At 37.3% G+C, this 26860-nt stretch overlaps 1 protein-coding gene across 2 annotated transcripts; it reads left to right on the top strand.

Moving 5' to 3' along the window:
- The first annotated feature begins 1796 nt into the window (after nt 1-1796).
- PHF10 (PHD finger protein 10) lies at nt 1797-26714 on the top strand. Of its 2 annotated transcripts, none has more exons than XM_005303957.4 (12): nt 1797-1955; nt 6415-6521; nt 7185-7315; nt 8265-8342; nt 9365-9498; nt 9625-9774; nt 12649-12758; nt 16602-16755; nt 19240-19395; nt 24491-24599; nt 24903-25091; nt 26492-26714. In XM_005303957.4, the coding sequence occupies exons 1-12, from the start codon at nt 1887-1889 to the stop codon at nt 26575-26577; spliced, it is 1473 nt and encodes a 490-aa protein (XP_005304014.1). In that variant the 5' UTR covers nt 1797-1886; the 3' UTR covers nt 26578-26714. The 2 variants fall into 2 exon arrangements, with proteins under 2 accessions (XP_005304014.1, XP_005304013.1); XM_005303956.5 differs by having other exon boundaries at nt 8259-8342.
- The last annotated feature ends 146 nt before the right edge of the window (nt 26715-26860 follow it).

Below are 26860 nucleotides of genomic sequence, written 5' to 3'. Positions count from 1 at the left end.
CAGAGAACTCAATGGGACTACTTCCATGAGTAAACAAATATACACACATGCTTAAGACCTTGCAGAATCAGGGCCTTTTCTATAAGTAGGCTTGGCAGAATTGAATTTTTTATAATTTTGATGGATACTATCAATGTTTATTTTTAAGCTTTTTTTCTATTTGCATTTTCACAGTTGCACCAAATTATGGATTTTAAGCATTTTTTATTTTCATTGATTTACATTTTCACAGTTGCAGGAAATTATGGGGTGACAGAAAATTATTATTTAATGACAACAAATGTTGAGATTTAAAAAGTTAAATCTTTATAACAATAAAAACACATTGTCAACATAATGTCAAAATATATAAAGTAAATATCCTTAAATCAAACTTAAGTTCTTAAGCACCATTTTTATTACTTTGCCTGTGTACATTTCCATTATTGATGGAATTATTTTATGTCAGTTTCTGTGTGTACAGTGAAATCAACATTTACCGATAAAAATCTTTCAACGCTATCTATAAGGGTTTATCCATATTTTGTTCTTCATTTGAACAACTTGAATGGTAATATAAGTCATACGTTAACATGGAGGAAGTAATCCACCCTTTAATGATTGGAACTGATGTGAAGCTAGAATCCAAACTTTGTATAGTGTATGGTGGGGCTATGTGTTCAATATTTTCTCTATACAACACACTGTAGAACAAATTAGCTTCAAAGATTTCTCCTTTCATAGAAGTGTTGTTTTTTTATGGAGAAGAAATTGTGCAGTATGTAAATATATAAAAAGTCACTGGCTGACACTTTAATATTCTAAGGCTGTCATCTACTGTAACATTATGTAATACTGGTCCACCCAATGTTGGTGCACAGTTCAATTTCTTGATGTTAGTACATTTCAGTTATTCTTAAAATAAAAAAAGTTTCTATAAGCTTTGAGGAAATGAATTTTTTTTATTTGTTTATATATGGCATGAATAAATACAGACTTCCAGATCCTAGGACGCAAACTATTGCCTTACATGACAGGGATAAATCATTCATGCACATCATGCATCAAAGCTGTGAAATGGACTACAAATGCAATTAAAATAAGGTATTCAAATGTTTAACAAAGGGGGGGGCAGGAGGGGAGGGGCCAAAGACGCTCCTTGTGTGGGGCATCATTTGGGCTAGGGCCAGCCCTAAGTGGGGTCCCTCTCCCACTTCTTGGGCTAACAGTAGGAGCCCCTCCTCCTGGGGCTGACAGTGAGAGCCCCCAGTGGACGGGGCTGAAAGCAGGTGCTCTGCCTCGCCCAGGACTGACAGCAATTTGGAAGAACAATTAAGCTTAACCCCCCACCCCCGTCCCGATTTTTCACATTTGATGTCTGGTCATCCCAGCTTCGCGTGATCTGGCAATAGAACTCTCCCATTGCAGGAGAGGGAGAACCGGGGCCTGAAAAATAAATCAATCTGGACATTTGCGAGTTCTATCAGGAGAGCCCGAGTTAGGCTTAATTTTACTTGGAAATCGAGTCTCTGGCGATACATTCTCGAGAGTTGGCTTGTCTCGTGGCTGAGACTAGAAAACCACCAGGGGCCACTGGGGCTCTGGGCGCTCCCCGGGCGGGGGAGCGGAATCTGGGGATAACTAGAAAATGAGGAGAGGGGGAGGCAGGTGGTGGCGGGGGTGCGGGGCAGAGGCGAAGCAGGCTGGAGAACAGCGGGGGTGGAGACGCGGTGAGAAGGAGACTCGGGAACAGGCCCACGGGCGCCCCGCGAGGCCCTGGGAGCAGGCAAGGGGCGCGCGCTCCGGATCCGGCCGGCAGATGGCGCTACGGGGTCAAACGAGGCGGGCGTGACGCCGGGGACGCTGCGGCTTCTCGCCCCGCCCAGCGGAGGGAGCGGGCGGCGGCCATGGCGGCGGTTCTGTCCCCGCGGGTCTGTGACAGCGACCCGGCCACGCCCGGGGCCCAGTCCCTGAAGGTGAGAGAGGCCGGGCTGGGAACCCCCTGTCGCCGCGGCTCAGCGGGTCTTTCGCAGGGAGCCCCAGGGGGAGCGGCGGCGGCGGCCGGGGGCAAGTGGGGGCAGAGGGAGACCCGCAGCGGGGGGAGTCAGCTCTGTTCCCCTCTCCCCCTCCCGGTGTTATGCGGGGCGGGCAGCCAGCCCCTGGGGGAGAACAGGCTGCAGCTCTGCCACCTCCCCGCCCAGTATGTGCCCTTGGTCCCTCTCCGCGCCCCCAAACCCGGCCCGTCCCCCAGTCCACGGGCCGGGCCTCAGAGCCCTCTGCACCGGGCGCTGAGCTCAGCAGGGGCTGGGATACAGAGCCCTGGACGCCCCTTCAAGTGAACGGGCTACAGCCAGAGGGGCCAAGCACGGATAGAGCTCCTGGGTCTCATCCAGTGTTGGGTTCCAGGTCCGAAAGTTGCCCAGGTCCAAGATTTGGGACTGGACCTGTACAGTCCTGCAGCAGGCCGAAAACAGCATCCGTGGGCCAGACTAATATCTCTGCAAAGGGTCTGGGCTTTCCAATGTTTCCAGCATTTGTTTCCTGTTTCTCCCCTTCCCTCAAATTCAGGGGTGACTTTAGCAAATGCTGTGTGAAAGTATCTTGGAAAACTCAAGTTTGCAAATGGTCTAAAGGATTGATATTATTCTTAATACATAGCACCTTTAATCAATACACAGGAGGCTAAGTATTATCTTATTTATATAGATGGGGAAACAAAGGTACATAGAAGATAAGTGACTTACAGTCACACAGGATGTGCATGGCAGAGCTGAGAGTAGAATTGTATATTTTAAGCCCAGAAAGGACCATTTTGATTATCTGGTATCATTTAGTCTCCTGTGTAACCTAAGTCATAGGCTTTCGGCGAATGAATTCCCTTTTCAAGTCTAATAGCTGTTGTTGAACTAGACCATCTCCTCTGGAAAAAATCCTGTTATGAGCTGGATGAAAATTTGTTTTGGGTTGAGTTTAAAACCCCATTGAGATTGATAAGTGTAAATTCACCGTTCAGTTAACATAACTGTAAGCATATACCCCCAAATAAAAGAAAAGGAGAGTGTGCATGTGCCCTAGAGCTTTTGCTGAGTATTGCTTTTGGGGAGGAGTGTGTGTGTGTGGAGGGGAGGCAGAACAGATGGGAAAAACTGGAAAAGACAGAGAGCCTGAAAGAGCAGCTGAAAGCATGGTGGCTGACCTGAAGAAACTGGGGACAGGTTTTTGGGTTGAGGTGCAGGATGAAAAGAGTGCACTTGGTGCAGTGAGCTAAAGAAGCTGTTTCCTCCTTTTTGATTTCTTCATTCAGAGAGACAGGATTTTTGTACATTCTTTAGAAATAAACCTGCATTGAAAAATACCTATCACTAATTTCTACTCCCATTTGGAACACCTCCAGGGTCCCAAACTTTGACTAGCTGCTCAGGTTGAAAAGGGGCAACATTCGATATAAAAGTTTCTGGTGATGGCTGATTTCCTGCTTTTAATTTTGCACTTCATTTCTAGTCTGAATTTGATACACCTTTGTCTGCTAGATTGAAAAATTCTTAATAATCAAATTTCTGTTCCCCGTACTTGTGGACAGTCATGAAATAACCTCTTAATCTTTTTGATGATAAACTAAATAGATTGAGCCTCTCGAGTCTCTCACTGTGGAGGCATGTTTTCCAATCTTTTAATCATTCTCATGGCCCTTCTTTGACTCCTCTCCAATTTAGTTCTTTGAGCTACACCGTCGCACTGTAATCTCATGTTCAGCTATTACCCACCATGAACCTCTTTTTTTCAGAATCGTTGCTTCCCATAATAGAGTCCCCTGTCCAATCAGTATGACCTTATGTTTGGCTGAAACCCAGATCTATTCACTGTCAGTCCAGAGCCATGTCCTATGTATCACACCACATCCTTTTATCTCTTAGGCAGTGTCTGCACTATGGACCTTATAGTGGCACAGCTGTACCGCTGCAGCTGCTCCGCTGTAAGGGGTCCTATGTAGCTGCTCTGCCGACAGGAGAGCTCTCTCCTGCTGACATAATTAAACCACCCTCAACAGTGCTTTTCTCGGTGAAACTTCTGTCAGTCAGGGAGGTGTGTTTTCACAGCCCTGACCGACAAAGGTTTTGCTGACAAAAGTGCTAGTGTAGACAGAGCCTTAGTTTCTAACTAGAAGTTTCTGAGATAGCATCTCCTGAAATCATTTTGGGCTTAAAAATAATGAAAATGGAGAGGTGAGTAAATAACTCTTTCTCCTTTACTACTCTCAGGGTGCTCAGCAGCTACTTTTGGGGCAATGCCAAATCTAGCATTAGAAAGCATGGATCTAAACAGAGAAACTGGGTAGACATCAGTTGTCAGTGTTGGGGTCCCCTGCCACACTCTCAACTATTGTCGAAAATGGTGTGGTTGTGGTGGAGATGGGATAAAACAATGTTCAGCACAGTTACAGAAATTGTCAGAGTATTAAGTCTGTGCTCCTAGTATTTAATATTAGGTGACTCATTACCTCTGTGCTCTCCTTCATTGCAATTTATTTTACTGCTGAAGCTACATGGGTGATACCCGGTGGTTCCTACCGGTACATTTACAGGCTGAATAACAAACAAAACAGGATTTTGATCAATGAATATTATTTTTCCATAGAAATATTTTTTGTAATAAAACCATAAGATCTGATGCTCTCACAAGTTTCTTTTTCTACTTCCCTATGTTTCTTTTCATGAAAACCACCTCTTTTAAAAGGACTCCATCAGATTGAGACAGTCAATTTAAAAAAAAAAGTTTTTAAAATTGATCTAGTTGCACCTGCTTCAAACTTTTTACTAATTTTTTTCCTAATTTAATTTTTTTCTCTTCTTTTTTGCTATGTGAAGACCCACACAAGCAAAAGGGGAAAAAGACTAGACATAAAGAGTTGTCAAATATATAAAGTAAAACAAAAACAGAGAGGAAGACAGACATGTTTTTTCTAATCTTTTGATTGAATTGATCTTAAAAGTGTTATGTAGCTAAAGTAGGGAAAATTAGTTGATCACTGTTGTCTCTTAAATCCATGCTTAAAGTGTTATATTTGAGATTAACATATCAATATAAGTGGAAAGACATTCACTAAACAAGGCCTAATAATTGTACCTGTTATTAATTAATAAACAAATACTAAGTGTAACTGTGGGCTTGACTGTTTTTGATGGGTTAGTTCTTCCATCAGCAGTATTTCACAAATGTTATTAAGATGAAGTCTTTTGTTTTCTTCCAATGATTTGTAATGTGACACAGAGTTGCAGCTACTAAGATGGTGTATGACTGATATTCAGTGGTTCCTACATTTATTTACAGGCTGAATAACAAACTATACAGGATTTCAATCAATTAATATTATAATAATCTTCATCTTTTAGATATAGTTGACTTATTTAGTGGATATCCCAGCAATAAGACCAATTGGTTTCATTGATCCTTCACTTTGGTAACACCTTAAAATTGTATATTTTTTCGTCCTCCCCCCCCCCCCCCATTTTAGGGCATGACCCTCAAGTATGAGCAAATCTCATCACAACACATTCTAAATATCATCTTTTCTCTTGCCATAGGTCTCTTTAAATCTGACTGGGGAAAGGCACCACTGATAGAGTAACTTCACTTTTGTAACAACTCATTTTGAAGATGACTTCTGCCCTCCCTATATATTTCAACTCTACTGCATCAGTTTTTCTCCCTACATCTATCTATCTTCTTCATGAAAAGCAGCTCTTTTGTAGTACTATGTTCAAAGCTTTATGTAAACTAGACACAGCTTCTTTTATACTCACATCTGAGAAAATATATTTTTCTATTACTTTAACTCTGTTCATGTAAATCCTCTTTGCCATTGATGATACGATCCTTGATTTGTAAGTATCAGTAATAGCAAAGGGTAATGTGGTGTTGCACTGCTCTTGGAGCAGCCGAAGAGGGATACAATAACTTTGAGAGTCACAGTCGTGCTCCAAGTTTCTTCACTGCTCCAGGAATTGAATAAACTGTCCCAGAACATTAGCAGATAATGTGCAGACACAGTTACATCTGTAGACATGTTGGTGCTGGTGGGCAGAGGCAAAGATCTGCTCACTTGCCACCCCTTCCTGCCCATCTGTGTGACAGTGGGGGGAAACATAGTGCCTCTGCAGAACCTGGTTCCCCTTCTGTGCTGCTAAGCATGATGAGTAGCCAGCACAAGGGAGTAAGGAACTGTGCAAGCCAGCCCATGATTTGGCTCAGAGAACCCTTTTGAAATAGCGCAGTACTTCGAGGGAGCACGTTCATTCTAGTCACAGCCACCTTTCACAATCCCAAAATAGTTTATTACATCTTGGTGAGGCTTTACATTGTGATATCCTAATACATTAAGTACATGCAGGACTTCTTGGCTTTATTTTTAATGCTTGCTCTCTGTGTTTATTTCAGGATGACACAGAAGAAAATTCAAATGATAGCAGCCAGCCATCGAAAAGACGACGTATGGGCTCGGGGGACAGTTCTCGAAGTTGTGAAACTTCTAGTCAAGATCTTGGGTAATATCACTTTACTGAGGTTTTATATTTTTTAAACACTATTTTGTTGTGTTTTTCCATAAGTTTTAACATTAACTCTTCTTTCTTTGCTTATATGTTGCTCATGCATTTCTCTGACCTCTGCCGTGCTGAGGCACGGTGAATTAAAGTGGCATGTGAGCAACTTCCTTGCTTCAACATTGCTTTTAATGTAGTGTAAAGGTGTGTTTATTTAATGCAAATTATGCCAAAGTGTGCTTCAGTTATCCTGAGGACTGACTTTACTTGTACATTTGACTTTTTGCATTTTATAATTTTATGGCTTTTTAAATATCTATCTTTCAGTATGAATGCCTGTTTTCTTATTCTTATTCTTGTCAAGGATTACACAGTCCTTGATTTCATGTCCAGTGATTCATTGATAAATACTAGTTTTGTGAAACACTAGTAAAATGAAACACATTGAATGTGTGTAATTTTGAGATGGGATAGGAGGATATATTCTAAGGGGCTGAACCAACTTTCTACAGGAGTGTTGTGTTGACTTAAATGGGAATTAGATCAAGTTCTAGAAGCATGGCATTGTTAACGATTACTTTGAGTATTCTAACTTTTTTTACGCAATGTATATTTTTTTAGCAAAATGTACTATTATTATTTCAAGCCCGTTGTTTTTGTGTTTAGCTTTAGCTACTTTCCTGCTGAAAATTTGATAGAATACAAATGGCCACCTGATGAAACGGGAGAATACTATATGCTTCAGGAGCAAGTCAGTGAATACTTGGGTGTGACCTCATTTAAACGAAAATATCCAGGTATCCAGGTTGAAAAAGCGTGTGAATAAAAATCTGTCGATTCAAATGTGTACAAACTGGCAACTCTCATCTTTTGGAATATAACATAGATCTTTTAGTTAAGAGGACACAGTCAACATAAAAATCAAGCTTACCAATTTTTCTATCTTTGTTACTAATAATTAGCTGAAAATGTGGGCTGAGATTTCAAAAGTGACTAGTGATTTTTGGGTGCCTATCTTGAAATTATGTAAAGGAGCCTGCTTTTCAGAGGATGGGGTGCTTAAGTGACTTTTGTTAATCTTGGCCTTAATTTATTTTTGAGTGTTTGTTATTATTGGGAACTTTCTGAATTTTGCTCAACTTGGATAGTGAACTAAGTTGGTCAGTTTCAGTTTCCAGTTCTTGCAAAATGGTGCACTACATTATTTCCATGTGGAGTGAAAATACCAGAATACTCAGGGGGATCTCTGCTTCACTTATGTGAGAATTGATGACAGTCTGTCTTCTCCATCATTAACTATTATAATCCTTACATTAGAATTTGTAAAACACTTTTCAAAAACTTACTTTCTGCCTTTACTTTTTGTCAGTGTCATTTTAATGCAATTTCTTGGGGAAAATCTAATGTTTTAAACTATTTATAAAAGAAACATTAACATCTTTTTCTATAGTGGTGTAATACTTTTGTTTGGAATAATTTTGTGTCTGTTAAACTAATATCCCCTTAGATTACATTTTATTAATGTAATTTTTTTCAGACTTTCTGTTATCATCCCTGGATTATACTACCGCTAAACTAAATATTAACTACAAATAGACATTTTATTGTACAGTCTTCCTTTTTCATCATGTGGAAAAGAAGTTGTAAACTAGTTTTTGGCCTAGTTGGAACTTCTTTTATGATGGATTTGGAAATGTATAACACTACACGGTTTTACTGCTGTTTTGTCTTTTCTTGGAGATTTAGAGAGACGAGATCTGTCTCACAAGGAAAAACTCTACCTCAGAGAACTAAATGTCATCACAGAGACTCAGTGTACTTTAGGTAAGAAAACAAAATGAATTTTCAGCTTTCTGATGCATTTGGATTAGGCTAGAATATTTGATTCCTGCCTTAAAATGATAGCATCAAGTAATTCTTGACTAGACATTTAAATTGGTTTTGATTGCAATAAGGTTATTTATTTTACCTTTTAAAATGTAATGGAAAGTTAAGAATGTGTAACATTTTGAGTCTAAGGTCTTCAACAGACTATTAGATCTTTATGTTATTTTTACCAGTTCTAATGACTTCATTTGCTAAAGAGGATATTTTATTAACGTAGGCCCTGCTTTTCCAAGCTGATCAAGAGAACCTCTGTGTCGGCATGAAGACCCATTGGCTTAGATGGGGCTTTGTGCAGCTCTAAAGGTCTGCCTATGTTGATCAGTTTGCAGGTTCAAGGTCATGTGAATTAGATTAAAGTACTTGAGTATATTCATATCAGAATTAAAATCTTAATATTTTCTTCTTTCACTTATAATAAACATTAGCTTGGATTGACGTACTGATTGATTAATGCCTATCTCAGTTCTATTCTCTTTGATATCACAAATCTATGTAACTCTGCACTCTCATTTGATACAGGAAGTTGACTTTTATAAAATCACTTTCATTGCTTTCCTGTATTCTGTGTCTTTTGATTTGTCAGTGGTTTATTTGACATATGACAGAATCTAGAAACAGAATATCAGCTGCATAATATTTTGGGCTGCTGACTTTCCCTAATCTTTTTTTTTTTTTTTAAAGCAAAACATGAGGCTTTAGACGTACATCTTCCATTAAATTCAATGAGAATCACACAGCAAACCCCCCAAAAATGTTTTGAAAATGGAGGAGTGGTTTGTTTTAGAATTTTTTAAAAAGAGTGTCGTTGCAGCATAATTTCTATGTTCAGTGAAAAGTATTGTTTATGTTAGGCTGTCTGCTTTAATGGCAAACTTTACAGTAGACTATGGGTCAAAATGGTAAATGACTTACAATTTGTTTTGCAATGTAGCATTATTAGTGGTTTTTATCTAATCTAGGTCTAACTGCCTTACGCAGTGATGAAGTGATTGATTTGATGATTAAAGAATATCCTGCCAAACATGCTGAGTATTCTGTAATACTGCAAGAAAAAGAACGCCAGCGAATAACAGATCATTATAAAGAGTACTCAGTAAGTAACCCCTCAGACTTTAATGAACCAGATCTAGAACATACTGGGCATGTGGATTAAGTTCCTTTTGCAATATCTGATTTTTCAAATTTGTCTTGTAAATTAATACAATTATTTTTATTTCAGCAAATGCAACAGCAGAACACACAAAAAGTAGAAGCTAGTAAAGTTCCAGAATATATTAAGAAAGCTGCCAAGAAAGCTGCAGAGTTTAACAGCAATTTAAATCGGGAACGAATGGAAGAAAGAAGAGCCTATTTTGATTTACAGACACATGTAGGTTGACTTAAATTTATTGCTTGACAATGATAGGTAGTTCCTTGTTTATTATAGTAAAGATATCAGTCTTTTTGGTGCTTTTTCTGAAAACATATTGTTGTAACCATTTTTATCATAATATTGGATTAGAATTAATTTGGGTTAGAAATAAATAGATTTGAATATATACATTTTAAAAAGTTATTTTACCAAATAGAGTAGAGCTTTCCACTTTAGTTTTTTTAATTAATTGATTTCTCAAGCTGGAAAGACTTCCACGTGACGAAGCGCTATTAGCACTACCTAGTGTAGACATGAGACAAATAAGTGTTGCGGTAGTAGTATATAAAATAGCATAAAGGAGGTCATGTCATTTGGATGCTCCTATTACCATTTCTCATAACACAAGAATAAGGGGACACCTAATGAAATTAAAAGGCAAGCAATTTAAAATTGATAATTACTGATTGTCAAAAAGTTAGCTTGTGATAGTAAATTCTATAAATTCTTCTTGATGCAAAAATTTTAGTAGTATTCTAGAAAGGTTTAGACATTTATGAATAAAAATATTTTATATAGTTCAACTGAAAGGATAAAAGTATGTATCAGTCTTGCTTCAGAATTTAAGCCAAGCACTACTTGCCAGAGACCAGTTAAGCAGAAGCTTTCCCCATAGATAAATTATTGCATAATAGTCCATTTGAAGGTTTTAGACTTTTCTGATTTTGGCTCCCGTCAGGGACAGGATACTAGACCATTGATCTGATCTTTTATGGCTGTTCTTATGAGCTTCTATTTTGTATATGCTCATCATACCTGATGCTTTTGTACACAAAAGTCTGCTTTCAAAGTTAGAGTTCCTTGTTCTTACTACTTTCTACTATTATGCTGCTCTGGTAAAATTTCATTTTAAAGATGCTCAATATGAAAACTAATTTATGTTTTACTTTATTTAGCAGCTTGTATGGTAATGTAAATGTAATAAAAGGGTGTATTTTTTATTTTTCTATCTTATTACAGAATCATAGTGCCATAAAGGAGATTAGGTGTCCATTGGGTTAAATATAGGGCTGTCAAGCGATTAAAAAAAATGAATCGCGCTATTAAACAACAATAGAATACCATTTATTTAAATATTTTTGGATGTTTTCTACATTTTCAAAAATATTGATTTCAATTACAACACAGAATACAAAGCATATAGTGCTCACTTTATATTTATTTTTGATTACAAATATTTGCATTGTAAAAAACAAAAATAGTATTTTTCAATTCACCTCATACAAGTAGTGTAGTGCAATCTCTTTATCATGAAAGTTGAACTTACAAATGTAGAATTATGTATAAAAAATAACTGCATTCAAAAATAAAACAATGTAAAACTTTAGAGCCTACAAGTCCGCTCAGACAACCAAATTTGGTTACAATTTACATGAGATAATGCTGCCCGCTTTTGTTTACAATGTCACCTGAAAGTGAGAACAGGCATTCACATGGCACTGTTATAGCCGGCATCACAAGATATTTATGTGCCAGATGCACTAAAGATTCATATGTCCCTTCATGCTTCAACCACCATTCCATAGGAGATGCGTCCATGCTGATGATGGGTTCTGCTCGATAATGATCCAAAGCAGAGCAGACTGATGCATGTTCGTTTTCATCATCTGAGTCAGATGCCACCAGCAGAAGGTTGATTTTCTTTTTTGGTGGTTTGAGTTCTATAGTTTCCGCATCTGAGTGTTGCTTTTTTAAGACTTCTGAAAGATTGCTCCATACCTTGTCCCTCTCAGATTTTGGAAGGCACTTCTGATTCTTAAACCTTGGGTCGAGTGCTGTAGCTATTTTTAGAAATCTCACATTGGTATCTTTTTTGCGTTTTATCAAATCTGCTGTGAAAGTGTTGTTAAAACGAACATGTGCTGGGTCATCATATGAGACTGCTGTAACATGAAATATATGGCAGAATGCAGGTAAAACAGAGCCAAAGACATACAGTTCTCCCCCAAGGAGTTCAGTCACAAATTTAATTAACACATTATTTTTTAACGAGCATCATCAGCATGGAAGCATATCCTCTGGAATGGTGGCCGAAGCATGAAGGGGCATACGAATGTTTAGCATATCTGGCATGTAAATACCTTGCAACGCCAGCTACAAAAGTGCCATGCAAACACCTGTTCTCACTTTCAGGTCACATTGGAAATAAGAAGCAGACATCTCCTGTAAATGTAAACAAACTTGTTTGTCTTAACGATTGGCTGAACAAGAAGTAGAAATGAGTGAACTTGTAGGCTCTAAATTTTTACATTGTTTTGTTTTTGAGTGCAGTTATGTAACAAAAAGAAAAATCTGCATTTGTAAGTTACACTTTCAGTATAAAGAGATTGCGCTACAGTACTTGTCTGAGGTCAATAGAAAAATACTATTTCTTTTGTTTATCATTTTTACGGTGCAAATATTTGTAATAAAAAATAATATAAAGTGATCACTGTACACTTTGTATTCTATGTTGTAATATAAACCAATATATTTGAAAATGTAGAAAAATATCCAAAATATTTAATACATTTCAGTTGTTGTTCTATTGTTTAACAGTATCACGATTAACTTTTTTGAGTTAATCACGTTAGTTAACTGTGATTAATTGACAGCCCTAGTTAAATAGACATTTATTATTTAGATTTTTATAGAATATTATTTTGACAGTAAAACTATAAAGTATGCTGTATATAATATACGCCCTTAAGTGCTGGAGTGAATCTGGGAAAAATCAGGTGACTGTTCCAGCATAATAAAGGCTGAGTTCAAAAATGTGGAAAAGACAAATGAAATAAAAAAAGATTTGCTTGTGTGGAAAATGAGATTTTTGTTTTGTATTAAACAATACAGATTATCCAGGTGCCTCAAGGAAAATACAAAATATTACCTACAGAGAGAACAAAGGTTAGTCCTTATCCAGTGGCTCTCATACCAGGCCAGTTCCAGGAGTACTACAAAAGGTACTTAAAAAGATATCACAGTTGCTGTCTATATTACATCTACTTGCTTGTATATCCCAGGAAACTAGCTGGGAAGAGTAGTAGTGATATACTTACAAAATAATTTTGAGTGAATTTTGTGTCCGTGAGATATGTGAGTCTGACTGACCAAAAGACTGAAGTGCATTCTCCACTCAACAAGTTTGGCAGTGGCAGCAGCAGTGCAAGCTTCTCCACACTGCTCTGTCAGCGTGCCTCAGCCTTGTTCTAGAGCAGTGATGGGCAACCTGCAGCTCGCGGGCTGCACGCGGCCTGTCAGCGTAATCTGCTGGTGGGCTGCGAGACAGTTTGTTTACCTTGGCTGTCCGCAGGCACGGCCGTCCGCAGCTCCCAGTGGTCGCGGTTCGCCGTTCCCGGGCAATGGGAGCTGTGGGAAGCAGCGTGGGCCACAGGGACGTGCTGTTCGTCGCTTCCCACAGCTCCCATTGGCTGGGAACGGCAAACTGTGGCCACTGGGGGCTGCGGGTGGCCGTGCCTGCGAACGGCCAATATAAACAAACTGTCTCGCAGCCCACCAGTGGATTACTCTAACGGGCCGCAGGTTGCCCACCACTGTTCTAGAGGGACCAATTTGACATGCAACAGGGGAGTAGTTCACTCTGTGTCCATTCAATACTAGGGCTCTACAGAGACTGTCAAGAGTATTTGTGAAAAGCAACAGAGGGTCCTGTGGTACCTTTAAGACTAACAGAAGTATTGGGAGCATAAGCTTTCGTGGGTAAGAACCTCACTTCTTGACTTACATCTGAAGAAGTGAGGTTCTTACCCATGAAAGCTTATGGGTGCCACAGGACCCTCTGTTGCTTTTTACAGATTCAGACTAACACGGCTACCCCTCTGATACTTAAGAGTATTTATGGTATGTCTAAATTTTGTATTGCAGGCTCGTGGTCAAATGCTTTCTATGCAGCAATTTTGCATGAATGCAGAGAAACAGTTTTAGGAGATGGTTTTTCTAAGACTGATCACTGCTAACAGCTAATTTTGATTGATTTTTGCATGGCCTAAGAATTTAGATGAAATTGGATGTGTGTGAGAGGAGGGAAAGTTTTGGTAAACGGACTCTTCTCCCTCCCAAAATGCCAATGCTTCACTGTGTGTATAAGCTTTTAAAACCTCTGGCCTGTGGCACATAATATTAATATGTTGTATTGCCCAAGATTATCATGGAAATGTTTTCTCCTGAAACTTCCATGTTATATGTAAGGCTTGACTCAATGTGCATCACCTCCAGAGTGAAGCAAATGGAGATGCAGCTTGATTTGGTTATTAGAACAGATAACTGGGAGCCAAGATTTTATTCCTGATTGCCACTGGATTGCAGTGTGACCATAGGCAAGTCACTTATTCACAGTAGGCCTCAGTTTCACTATTGGTAAAACAGGAATAGTGGTCACCTTGGTAAAGTGCTTTGAGATCCTCAGGTCAGAATTGCTATATAAGTGCAAAATGATTTCCAAAAGGGTGTGGTTTTACCAAAAAAGGTTATGGCCACACCTAATGCACCAGTACTTTCCATTCATCTTTCCTAATGCTGACTGAAAGTAAAGATAATTTAAGTGGAATAACTAATGCATAGCAGCCTTCTCAGGTATTTAGTTGTTAGGAGTATGGAGGTTGTATACCTGCACCATGCGTTGTATGTTCCCAGTGAAAAAACACTTAAATATTAGAAATTGAGTCAATAACTGAAGAATTATAACTTCATTAAAATGTTTGATATTCTGTGGCGTATTAATCCTGTGCCACAGATTTCACGTGCGTTAAAAAAATTGCCCATTTTGCTGAAACGAGCACACTCATTTTTAAAGGAAGTACCTTTCATAATTAACATATGAAATGTGCACTAAATATAATTGGCATATTTTTGAAATTTCAGATCTGAGAATTGACACAATCCACATAATTCTGTGGCCCTTACTGCTTTCTTTTGGAACCTAATTAATAATCATGAAACTTGTTTTATATTTATACATGTGTCCATATGCTATTTTATATAATATAAAATAAATAGCTTCTTGGGGATAGTAAACATGACTTACTGGAGGGTTCAGTGTATGCATTGTTTGATCTTTGGTGAATATGTGGGTGAGAAATGTTTGGCATAATCCATGGAACACCTCTTAGATTAATTGTCATAATCATCTTCCAACACAAATATAAATATAGTTAATGTATTAGTCCCCATTAAGATGCTGTTCTGTATTAATTTTGGTTAAAAATAGGGTTGTCAAATGATTAAAACGATTAATCATGAGATTTAAAAAAAATAGTCACAATTAATGGCAGTTTTAACCGCATTGTTAAACAATAATAGAATACCATTTATTTAAATATTTTTGGATGTTTTCTACATTTTCAAATATATTGTTTTTAATTACAACACAGAATACAAAGTGTACAGTGCTCACTTTCTATTATTTTTATTACAAATATTTGCTCTGTAAAAAGATAAAAGAAATAGTATTTTGCATTACAGTACTTGTATGAGGTGAATTGAAATCTCTTTATCATGAAAGTGTAACCTACAAATATAGACTTATTGTTTTGTTTTTGAGTCAAGTTATTTAATAAAAAATGTAAAACTTTAGAGCCTACAAGTCACTCAGTCCTACTTCTTGTTCAGCTAGTCGCTAAGACAAACAAGTTTGTTTACATTTATGAGAGGTAATGCTGCCCACTTTTTATTTACAATGTCATCTGAAAGTGAGAACAAGCATTCGCATGGCACTGGTGTAGCCAGATATGCTAAACATTTGTACATGCTTCGACCACTATTTCAGAGTACATGCTTCCATGCTGACGACGCTTGTTAAAAAAAACTGTGATTAATCGTGCCTAATTTTTTAAATCTAGTTAATTTGTTTTGTATTAATCACTTGAGTTAACTGCGATTGACAGCCCTAGTTAAAAATAATTAAAGCTATCCTGAGTCTACCAGCTAGAATAAAGCATCTTGAACCAACAAACTTGTTAAATCTATCTCTGGGTATTTAGCAGACTGTTGGTTCTACTTCTTTTACTGTACTCATCTAGGCCCTGATGCTGCGTAGTATCTGCTAGGTACAATCTCTTTGGCTGTGCAGATACCTGTTGACTTCAACGGAACTGTACAATGGCAAAGGGGGTCCTGAATAACAGGTTCCAGTGCAGGCTTGAAGTCTTAGAAAGTTCTTTTTCATGCAGCTTCATGTGATGTTGAATAATTTCCTATACTTTGTCTCTGTATGAATGTCTCAAACAGTTGGGAGACCTATTTAGTTGATTGCTCAGACACTAGGATTTCGAGCTTGATCCAAAGCTCATTAAAATCAATGGAAAGACTTCATTGTTTTCAGTGAGCTTTGGATCAAGCCTTGGTCCATAGGGTGTGAGGGAACACGCACCTTTTACTGGATTGAGTAGCTGAAGTATTTTTTAAAATGTAACCAGATATTGTTTAACATGGAGTAACATTTATGAGCAAGGAGAGGAGATGCATTTGTGACCCAGACTTTCAGAATTGTGTACATAATTACTGTGCATGTGTACACAATTGTGGTAATGTTACAGACGCTCCCCAACTTACGCCAAAAAAAGCCCCCAAAAACCTTTCTAGCTTATGGAACTTTTTCCGTAAGTGCGGATTTGCGTAAGTCGGGTTTGCGTAACCCAGGGAGTGTCTGTATATGCAATTAAAAATGGGCTTTGAGCTTATCCAGACTTTTTTTATTTTTCATTGGCAATTAAGTGTTTTTATCTTTTGTTGATGGTGTGTGTGTGTATATAAGTATATGGTAGTAAACAAGTATTTCTTGATTTTAGATACTCTCCAGATGAACTTCGTTATTTGCCATTAAACACAGCCCTTTATGAACCACCTTTGGATCCGGAACTGCCTGCACTGGACAGTGATGGAGATTCGGATGATGCAGAAGAGGGTCGAGGTGATGACAAACGAAAAATCAAAGGCAATTCGGTGAGATAAATTGAAAAGTGATCTTTAACAAAAAAGAGATTCTCTTTCTTCCCCTTCCCTTTGGTCAGTTTCAGTAGTTGCTTCACTGGCATTTTTAACATCTGTGTCCAGTAGAGTTTAGGTTAAAGGAGAACTGTGAGGCAAAAGCAAAAAAAAAAAAAATTTTGGTTTTACCATTTGAATGCTTCTTTTTGACTTATGAAATTTGGCATCTAACTTCTTTTAAAACTGTTTTCCTGCTTCTGTTTTATGCTGAAAATGCCAGGCCCAGGCCCTGGCCCTCCCTTTCTTCTTTGCTGCAGAACCTTTGGAGAAGCGGAATAATCTGATTTATATAGATCTGTGACCCACACTGTAGTTTTCCACCCCACTCTTTCCTCTGAGTTGAAGGGAGAGGATGCTAACAGTTGTGGGGAGGGAGAGTTGCAATTCAGATCATAGTTTTGTGTGATTTCACTACTCCAGTCCTCTAAAAGTCCTTCATTAAAGATAAGTAAGTGCGAGCCTGATATTTCTAATGTAAAATAGAAACAGGAAAGTGCCTTTAAAACAGAAAAATAGCTTGAGACTATCATTCTACATCGTAAAAATAGTAAAAGGGAGAGGCTGTTTTTTTCTTTACAGTGGAGCTTTAACCATTCTCCCTTCTTTCTTTTATCTAAATTAACTACGTCATACTCATTTGTTTAATCCAAACATTAAACCATCATGTATTGGAAGTTAAAGGAAAGCTATGTCCATTTTGAATATCACAGTGTTCTTAATGTTCAAAGCAGTTTCAGCTTGCATACATTGCAAAGTGCAATAGAGATATCTTTAAGTTGTTTGTGCCTATTACTGGTGGCAACCAGCTTCCAGAAGTATGATATTTGTAACACCACAATAAGGAGAGCCTCGTATAAAATAATGGCCTAACAACTAGAAAATGTTTAAATATGGAGTAGCTAAAATATTGAACTTAGCCATGTAAATGTTAATTTTGTTTAAGTATTTGCAATTAAAGCTTTTATAACTAAAGAAAAAACAGGATGAAACGGCTGCCTTGGTAGCCTGAAAAAGGAGAGGTAGCTGTTAATGTGTTTTTTCCCTTTGAGTCTTTAGAGTAAGCTCTAAGAATTTCACAAATATTAAAAATTCATCGCAAAATGTGTCTGTATTGCTGCTCCTTATTCTGTTTAAAAAAAAAAAAAAGCATCAGTCTTCCCTTAATACTGCAGGCTATGTCTACTCAGTTCCTTTTTCTGGTCTTGGTGCCTCTCCACCAGTAGGGAAATATGAGAAGGAACTGGGGCTGAGCAGACACTATCCTCTCCCTCTGCACAGTACTTCAGAAGGCTATCCAGGAGTGCAGAAGCCAGAGAGGTCATGCCTGCATTTGGAAGGAGCAGACAAAATCAGACCAGGCAGCTGGTTTGACGGTGGTTCTACCAGCTCTTCAGCTCCCATGTGGCTAAATTATTAATGGGACATAGATTGTGACCAGCAGACGTCTTCCCCCCCCCACCCCCCACCCCCCAATTTCCCCCACAGAGAGAGGCAGAGCATTGCGGGTGGGGTGAAACTTCTATTTTTGGGAACAGCTAGTTGTGTTGAGTACCTCCGAGGGAGAGATTTGCTGATTCTTGCCTTACCTCTTCTCTATTTCCCCGCTTCCAAAACAGCAGAATGGTTTCCATTTCCCAACAGCTACAGCTGCCTCATGTTACCTACCCTCCTACATGTTGAAGGAATTCTAAGGTATTCCCTCTTCAGTGTTAGTGAGGTGGATACTTACTGCTGTTTTTGCGGGAACCTCTTGAAGGCCATTAATGCCCCTCTCCATTCCATTCCCCCTCTTCCTCTCCTCCCCCCAAAAACCAACCTAACCCTGTGCTGCCCTTTTTTTTTTAAAAAATGACACCCAATACTTATAGACTCTGACCCTGAGGGTTCCCCCTCCCCATAAATCTCCTTGAACACCTGCTGCATAAATTCTGTTATGTAGCTGTGGGTATCTTTCGCTTTTGACATTCCTGTGCTGTGATCCAAAGATGATAATCAAGTTGTTCCTGGTAAAAATATTAAATGAGGGTGACAGAAAAATGTTCACTTATTACATTTCATGCAGTTTGGTAGCATATTTCAAACATGTGGTGGGCAATTTATCTGCTTTTCTGGCCTGTATCTGTGAAAGACTTGATAGATGTTGAACATCCAGCATATTGGTTTTGACAAGTCTTAAATTAAAACAATTTAGAACAAAGGATAAATGCTGCTCCACCCTTGGTTTTGCATCATGATCCCCTGGAAAATACTGGAACCCTTGTGCTGTGATGCCAGCCTCTGTGTGAGACATATAAGCATAAAAGGTTACAATAAAACAGGCCATATCATATTTAAATTTCACCTGTGCTCCTGTAGATAGGAAGCTACTAACCCTTGTTGTCATTGGAACTTAGAAAAGACTAGTTTCCCTCTCAAAAAAAAGTTATGTTTTTATTATAGGACAACTCGTCCGGCAATGTATCTGAAGGTGAATGCGCCAATGACAACCAGGAGGATTCTTTTCAGGGAAGACAAAAACCAAGAGACAAAAGTGCTACTCCAAGAAAAGATGGTTCCAAACGTTCTGTACTATCCAAATCAGTTCCTGGGTACAAGGTAGAAGAAAAAAGCCCCTGACTCCGCTTCTTTACTGACCAGCCTCTCTCCCTGAAATATTTAACTTTGTTTTTCAAAAATATGGAAGTTCTGCTTGCTGTACTTCACTAGCTGCTCTCCTGTTGTGCTCTCAACTGTTTGCTTCTTTCCTTCCTTTTTTGGCTTTATTTCACTAGGGGCTTTTCTGTTACCCTGGCTATGGAGTGGCTTCTGTTTCTGTGTCATAATTGATTTCTGGGCAATTACAGCAAAAAAAATTATGGCTGTTATAAAGAGAATTTTATATTTTCCTGACTGCTTTAAAATAGCAGTCAGAATTTCCTGTCAGTGTAAAACCGGCATTGAGTATTCGCTGTTTTTGTCTTAGTAGTAGTTAGTATGGCAGCAGACCATGAGACCAGTGCGTAAAGCGCAGCGATATGGCTGAATATATTGTCATAACATGCACTTAAATAGGGCCTTTCATCCTGAAGGATCCCAAAGTATTAGACTATTTATAGGTTTTACTTCACTTACCAATAAGTGCAGCCACCTTTGGGGCGGAATGCAAAACTAACTACAGTTTAAGCAACACTACCCAACCACTTAGGACAGATATGGAGAATAACAATTTATCTAATTCATGTTACAAGAGGAATTTCTGTCGGCAGAATGTTCTTACGCTAAAATTTGGCTACGATAATAAGGCACTTTAACATCTGTAAAGCAGTGATTACCAAACCCAGGATAGAATAATCAATACTAATAATGTAACACTTTCCCATTAGTCAAATGAGGATTAAATATATTTCAAGAGAAATTGGAGTTCATATGCATGATTTAAATTTTAGTCTATGGAACTTTGTACAGGAAAGGGGTCTTGATTGTACACCTTCAAAAATACATGTGGTCCAATCCTGGTCCCATTGAATTCAGTAAGTTTGCCATTGACTTCAGTGGGAGCAGGATCAGGCCCATTGTGTGGGCTACAGTAAGGAAGGGTGTAAACATAGTGATTGGGAGTGTTTGCTAAAAGATGCTGTTAGAAAAAATTCTTGCTTTTTTTTTTTTTTTTTAATGATGTCAAGATCATATGTTTTGGGAAATCTTGCAGCAGCAAAGGTAATTGTGGGCTGTTAATGGTTTGAATTTTATAATTCAGGAATGTTTGCTAACAATCTGAATTTACTGTTGGTTGGTAAAGAAGCTATACATCAAACTTAGATGTTAGTCGTCAACAAGAATTGGACAGCGTCAGTTGATTGGAAAAGGTTTCTGTAGATTCTATAATTGCACAATACATATTTTTTGCAGTTTATAACAACTGTCAAGCTTCAGCCATCTCTCCTCTTTTGAGGAGTTGCTTAAGATAGATGCAAATTATGGATATTTGAACTGTGTAATATACATATCTTTTTATATATGTAACTTTGCGAATTGCTTATTACAGACCCACACTCATGCCAATATTTTCAAGAATATGAAATCCAAAGATGAAGCTTGAAAAAGTGTTAGCTTTGTTTAACTTTATATTAGAGATGGTATGCGACTGGTCTGACAGAAAAAGGAGCTTCATTTAGGTATGAAGACCACAAAGTACAGTGTCTGTTTGGTTAGTCTGCTCTGTCTAGTGGCCTTTTGAATACATAGAGAGAACTAATGAAACAGAACCATTTCTAAGGTTCTGAACTCCTAAATGTAGAGCTGTACAAGTAATGCAGTACTGCAGTTTGAAAATGGACCCAAATGGCTATTACCCATTAGTTTAAAACTACCAGTTATGTTAGTAACAAAGCAATTAGTGCAAGCTAACTTGATAACTTACAGTGCCAAAATATTTGTATGGCACGTCTTCACAATACCTAGCATTACTCAAAGGTGATGTGTCAGGCTGTTGATACCTCAGAGGTGGCACAGCTGTGCATTTTTTAAAATGGGAATTTTAGAACATTTTTAATATGCCCCATTACATTAAATATCTTAAAACTGATTAGATGTGAACATTCTTGTTAGAAGTGGTCTATAAAAAGATTTAACAGCTATTAATACACCAGAACGTGCCTAAATATGAAGGCACTTTAAGTTGAAGGCTATAAAAGGATCTTAAATGTCCCTTTAAATTCTGGGTTTTTTGGTAATATTTTTCCTCTGTATTATTCAGTTTGTCCACATTTTATAGGATAATCTTTAGGTTACATTTAATTAAAATTGAAGGATAATTGCTGTAACATCAACATATATAAGTGAATAGCTATAGTCAATACAGTATAAATGATACAATGGAATTCTCATATTTACTTTTTTAAAGCAGGAAAACTGGTGTATTTTGTATGAAGCCATTTTTATTAAGTGTCAGCCTTTTAATTGATATATTATGGTTCGCATGTTTTACATTTCGTTACATCACAAAGTGTAGTGTGTCTTGGATGTTGCTGCAATTGATGCAGGACTGGCTACTACAGTTGCACACACAGGGTTCTGTTCTCATAGTTCAGGAGGTTTTTGCACATAATAAATCTGCCATGTGTTGAGATACAAGGTATCCAAAACATTTTGCTTTGGGTTCATTATATATGAAAATTAAATGCCTTGCTCACAGGCAGTAGGACCTCAGAGAAAACTCATGCTTGTCTGAGTGGTTGCAATGCTTGATTTGAGACTCTGAGCTGCAGCACAGCAGCATGGAAGTTAGTTACAAAGGAGTCCCTCTGCCTCACTCTCCTTCAAAATAAGATGAAGGTGATTTGGAAAGTAAAATGGTCAGATGGGATATTATGATTTCCCATACAGGATAGACAGATATTTTCATAGTGTTCCCTAAAAGCCATTTAATTTCTTTAGGATGGTAGAACTTGAATTGCTTTGAAATGTGAATACCTTGTGTTTTGTTTTTTGTTTTTTCTTTTAAAAAAAAACAAAAACCTAGAGTGCTTCCATACCTTGGGGCTCTCTGTTTTTAATATGCTGTGATTATTTCACTGTTTCTAGTGAACACAAGTTAGTGGAGTGGAAGTAGAGGGAAGTATTAATAAATACACATAAGTCAGTGTCTAATTTTATAATTATATGTATCAAAGTATTAACTACACATACACTAACACAGGTACAGTAACTGAAAGTTAGTTCACTTTAGTTTCAGTGGAGTGAGAGGGAGTTTGCTGCTGTATATTATGGCAGTATAGTATGAATAATTAATAGCTGAAATAGAATTTGGATTAGAGAAGTGCACTTGCTATTTTAGAGAGGTTTGTTTTACTTAGCTATAGTAAAAGAACACAACAAAAACCTTACTCTTAGAATGTAGCAGTAAGCAACAAGAGGGTAAATAAACACAGCAAGACTGAGGTTTAAGTATGTGCCACTATCCTTTTGTTGGGAGGAGCAGGGTATACAAGGTATATATGTAGGAGACATAGAATAGTTACCGGTAAGAATTTTCTATGTATGCTTTCACTTCCATGATATTTATTTTGTAGAGACATTTGTGAATGTTAGACTTCTTTTACAGTTTTACTATATTTATGTATAAAACAGGTTTGACTATGCTTTTTTAAAATAAATAAGCAAAAAAAGTCTTTATGAATGCCTCTGTCATCTTTTGAAAAGGAAGTTATATATAAACATCCGATGGGTTTTGTTTTATTTAAATCTCCTCAGGCCAGACAAGTTAAGCAGACTATAGCCATAAATGGGGTTTAGTAACTTCAAACATTTTCGAAGTAGGGCAATGAATTCTGACAGATTAAGAATTGCTGAAGACATTAATTATCTTGCTAAATGTTAGAAAAGAGCTGGCTGGTAAATAACATTTTGTTTTAAAAGGGGCAGTATTGAATACTTTTTTCTTTTTAATAGTTTTATGTTCACTGCCATTTTTATTAATACCATCTTAGGTTGAAAATACTCTACCACTTTTATTCTTTCATTTGGCAAGTTTTTTTTTGTTTTTGTTTTTAAATGGAGCAAGTCCCATTGTAACTATTTGTCAGCAATCACACAGTTCCTTAGGGAGTAGGCTTTTAATTCAAAATTCCTCCATTGACTAGATGGCTGCTTCTGTACAACAGAACTAAAATATCACTGAGACAGATTTTTAAAAATCTCTGGCAGTAGTGGATTCAACATCAGTAAGTGTTGTATTTGAATCCAAACCTTCATTAAGATGCAGTAGGTTGAAGTCTGACATTAAAGCTATTTGAATGGCCCTTTGATAAACAATTTGATACCTTAATTATATGTTTTCTTTTCCTCTAAGCAAAGCTACTACTAGCTTATCTTTTGGGTTTGGTCATAAAATTACTACACAAATACTGGGAACTGCACAGCCAATTTAAGCACCTGGGATTTCTTTGCCTTAAATAGATGTTATGAACACTCAGTTCCTTTCTTTCTCAGTTCACTTTCTCCTAGCAGTGTTGTAAGTGTAGAATTGTAGTGTTTTCTATAGCAACAGCAATCATGACTTTAGATATAGAAGAAAGGAACAGTAAAACTGATTAAAGCAACACAACTAACTTGTCTATTAGACATTTTGGAAGCTTAAACCATACAAATTAAGTGTATTAAATTGTATCTTATTTTATGGTATTCATTTTAAGCTTCCATTCAGATGAGTTAAGTAATTTTGCATTTCTTAAAGGATATTTATGTTCTCTTGTGTACATGGAAGCTTGTGAATTTGGAGATTCATATAAATATATTCTCCTATTCCTTCTATATTTGAACAAATTTGATTTAGCTTTAAAGTTACAATATAGTGTAAATTATTTGTATTCACTATTAAGGGAAGTGCTAGCTGACAAGCTTGCAGGAGGATCTAGCATACACTTTTGTTCTGGTTTCATTTTTTGTAAAATGATTTACATATAGCTCACTGCACATGCTCTAAATATCAAATTTGTATGCATCTTTCCTAAGATTTTAAAATAACCAGTATTTGTCAATGTCACGTTATGTCAATATCACCTTATGTCTTAAGATTCACTTCAATCACATGATAACAAAAAGTTCATTAGTAATTTACAAAAGTTAAAATGGAGATACCTTAACAAATTTCCTGTTAAATCCATTATAAATTCTTCTGGGATGAATTTATAGCCCTCTTCTACCCTTCCAGCCAAAGGTCACTCCAAATGCTATATGTGGAATTTGTCTGAAGGGTAAGGAGTCCAACAAGAAAGGAAAGACTGAAGCACTTATACACTGCTCCCAATGTGACAACAGTGGTAAGTATCTATATACACTTTAACTGGAATGCTGGGAGTTTTAATTGCCACGTCTTACTACGTTCAGTGGAAATATTTTGTATAATACTAAATTTGCATACAAACATTTCAGTCTTCCTAGAAACTGACTTTTTCCCTTTAAAATTTCCTTAATTGTACTTAAGTATGTACTAGAACACATTCACTGCACTGAGTCTCTTAGGTGAGCTAAACTTGATTTTTGTAGAATAGCTATTAAGTTATACTAATTATTTTACAACTTCATTTCTAAAGGTGCTATTAATAATATTGGTTTTAATCTAGGCCACCCTTCTTGTCTTGATATGACCATGGAGCTTGTTGCTATGATTAAGACCTACCCTTGGCAGTGTATGGAGTGTAAAACATGCATTATATGTGGGCAGCCTCACCATGAAGAAGAAATGATGTTCTGTGATGTGTGTGACCGAGGTTATCATACCTTTTGTGTGGGGCTTGGTGCTATCCCTTCAGGTAATGAAACAGAAATTAGTCTTTAAGGGCTGGTGTTTTCTACTGTTACAAGATTATACTTCCATAGGGGTGTATGAATTAGTTGACTGTAAACATTAAGTAGCATCTACAGTGTAAGATGGCATTCATTGAATTATCCAAAACAGCAGAAATGAGGGTTTTTTTTAAAATTTCTGTATATTTTAGTAATGTACAGAGTATAGGATTGGCAGCTTCACCGTTTTACAACCCTATAACTGTTCCTGTCAAAACTCAAGTAGAGCTATGGCTCAGAACCGCACTTTTTCAGGATTCCCACAAGATATTGAATAGCTACCTCCATCCATAAATGAAGGATGTATAAACTTTACCAACATTTCTCCCTATTGATAGAGTATAACCTTTGCATTGTTTTAGAAGCTTTAACAGTACAACTGCTTTATTAAAGTAGAAGAAAAAAGTGTGTGCTCCACTCCATCTGTGTAAATACACTTGACCCCTTTTTTTACATCACAACTTGCATGTTCAACTAAATAAACCCAGTAACATGCTTAAACTTGAAACTAAAACAAAGCTGGTGCTTTGCACTATGTGCAGTCATTTATACCTATTTTACATTAATATAAAAGATACTGATTTAGTAGCATTTTTCACTTATTTTGCTCCCTTGTAAATGACTGCACAAGGTGTAAGGCAGTGTAGAATCAGAATTAAAGAACTAGATCATTGACAGGAGTAGTCAGTCCGATTGTGTAAGACTAAATCCATGTCGCAAAATACAGCTACTGTATTGATGCATGTACCTAGTAAGTTCTGCAGTGCTAGCATTGCTGTAACACCGATACTCAAGTCTTGAAAATGTTGTGAGCTGCAGTAGAGTTGACAGTTGTTCCATTGCTGCTGACCTCTCTTCCATTCAAGTTCTGTGATTGATTTACACTAGGATCTACACTAACTGAGCCATATTAAAGGTAGAACATAAGTAGAAGCAGTTGATATTCCTCTAAAGTAGTCAGTCAGTCAACAAATTAAAATGCTTTGATCTAATGCACTCAATTTTACTTGAGTCAGAAGTGAAGTATGGGTAGTGTTTATTCTTATCTCAAAACCATCCTACAGTAGCATTGGACCTTCTTAATTGTTGTGAAGCCCAGTCATGTGATCACAGGCCAGTTTGAGATACAGTGAGTATGTGGGAATGTATATACCACCACCTGTTTCTGCTCAGTATTATTACTCTATGTACTTGCATTGTCTTCAAATTTAAAGGAAGAAATATAAACTTCTAGACATTGGTTTATATTTTGCATGTTACCAGCACAGGTAGTGCAAAAATAAAAGTATTTACTCATCTTGTAAACTAGTCATGGGTTCTACAGTTAATAAAAATATTAACTAATGTCAACTTTTTTCTTTCTTAGGTCGCTGGATTTGTGACTGTTGTCAAAAAGACCCCCCCACACCTAGAAGAGGAGGAAGAAGGGGGAAAAACAGCAAAGAGGGCTAAAGGAATAATGTTTACCTTCCAATACGATTAACTGCACAAATTGAAGTGATAAATTTGGTGCTATTTAACCAACCACTCTGTATATGGAACAAAACCACTTAAGCATCTTTTACCAAATAAAATTTTTATAATTTTGACTATGGGTTTTCCTATGATGGCAGTAATTGAGCATGTATTCTGTCATAGCAGTTTAGATTGACAACTCAAATTTCCATTCAAGAGGGAAAACTTTCAGAAAGTCCTCTCAAAGAGGTAGTTTATAGCAACACACTTGTAAATGCCA

This window comes from Chrysemys picta, chromosome 3, assembly GCF_011386835.1.
Source record: "Chrysemys picta bellii isolate R12L10 chromosome 3, ASM1138683v2, whole genome shotgun sequence".
Lineage (NCBI taxonomy): Eukaryota > Metazoa > Chordata > Testudines > Emydidae > Chrysemys > Chrysemys picta.
The sequence above is the reverse complement of the archived record's forward strand: the minus strand, read 5'-3'. Positions and strand labels throughout refer to the sequence as shown.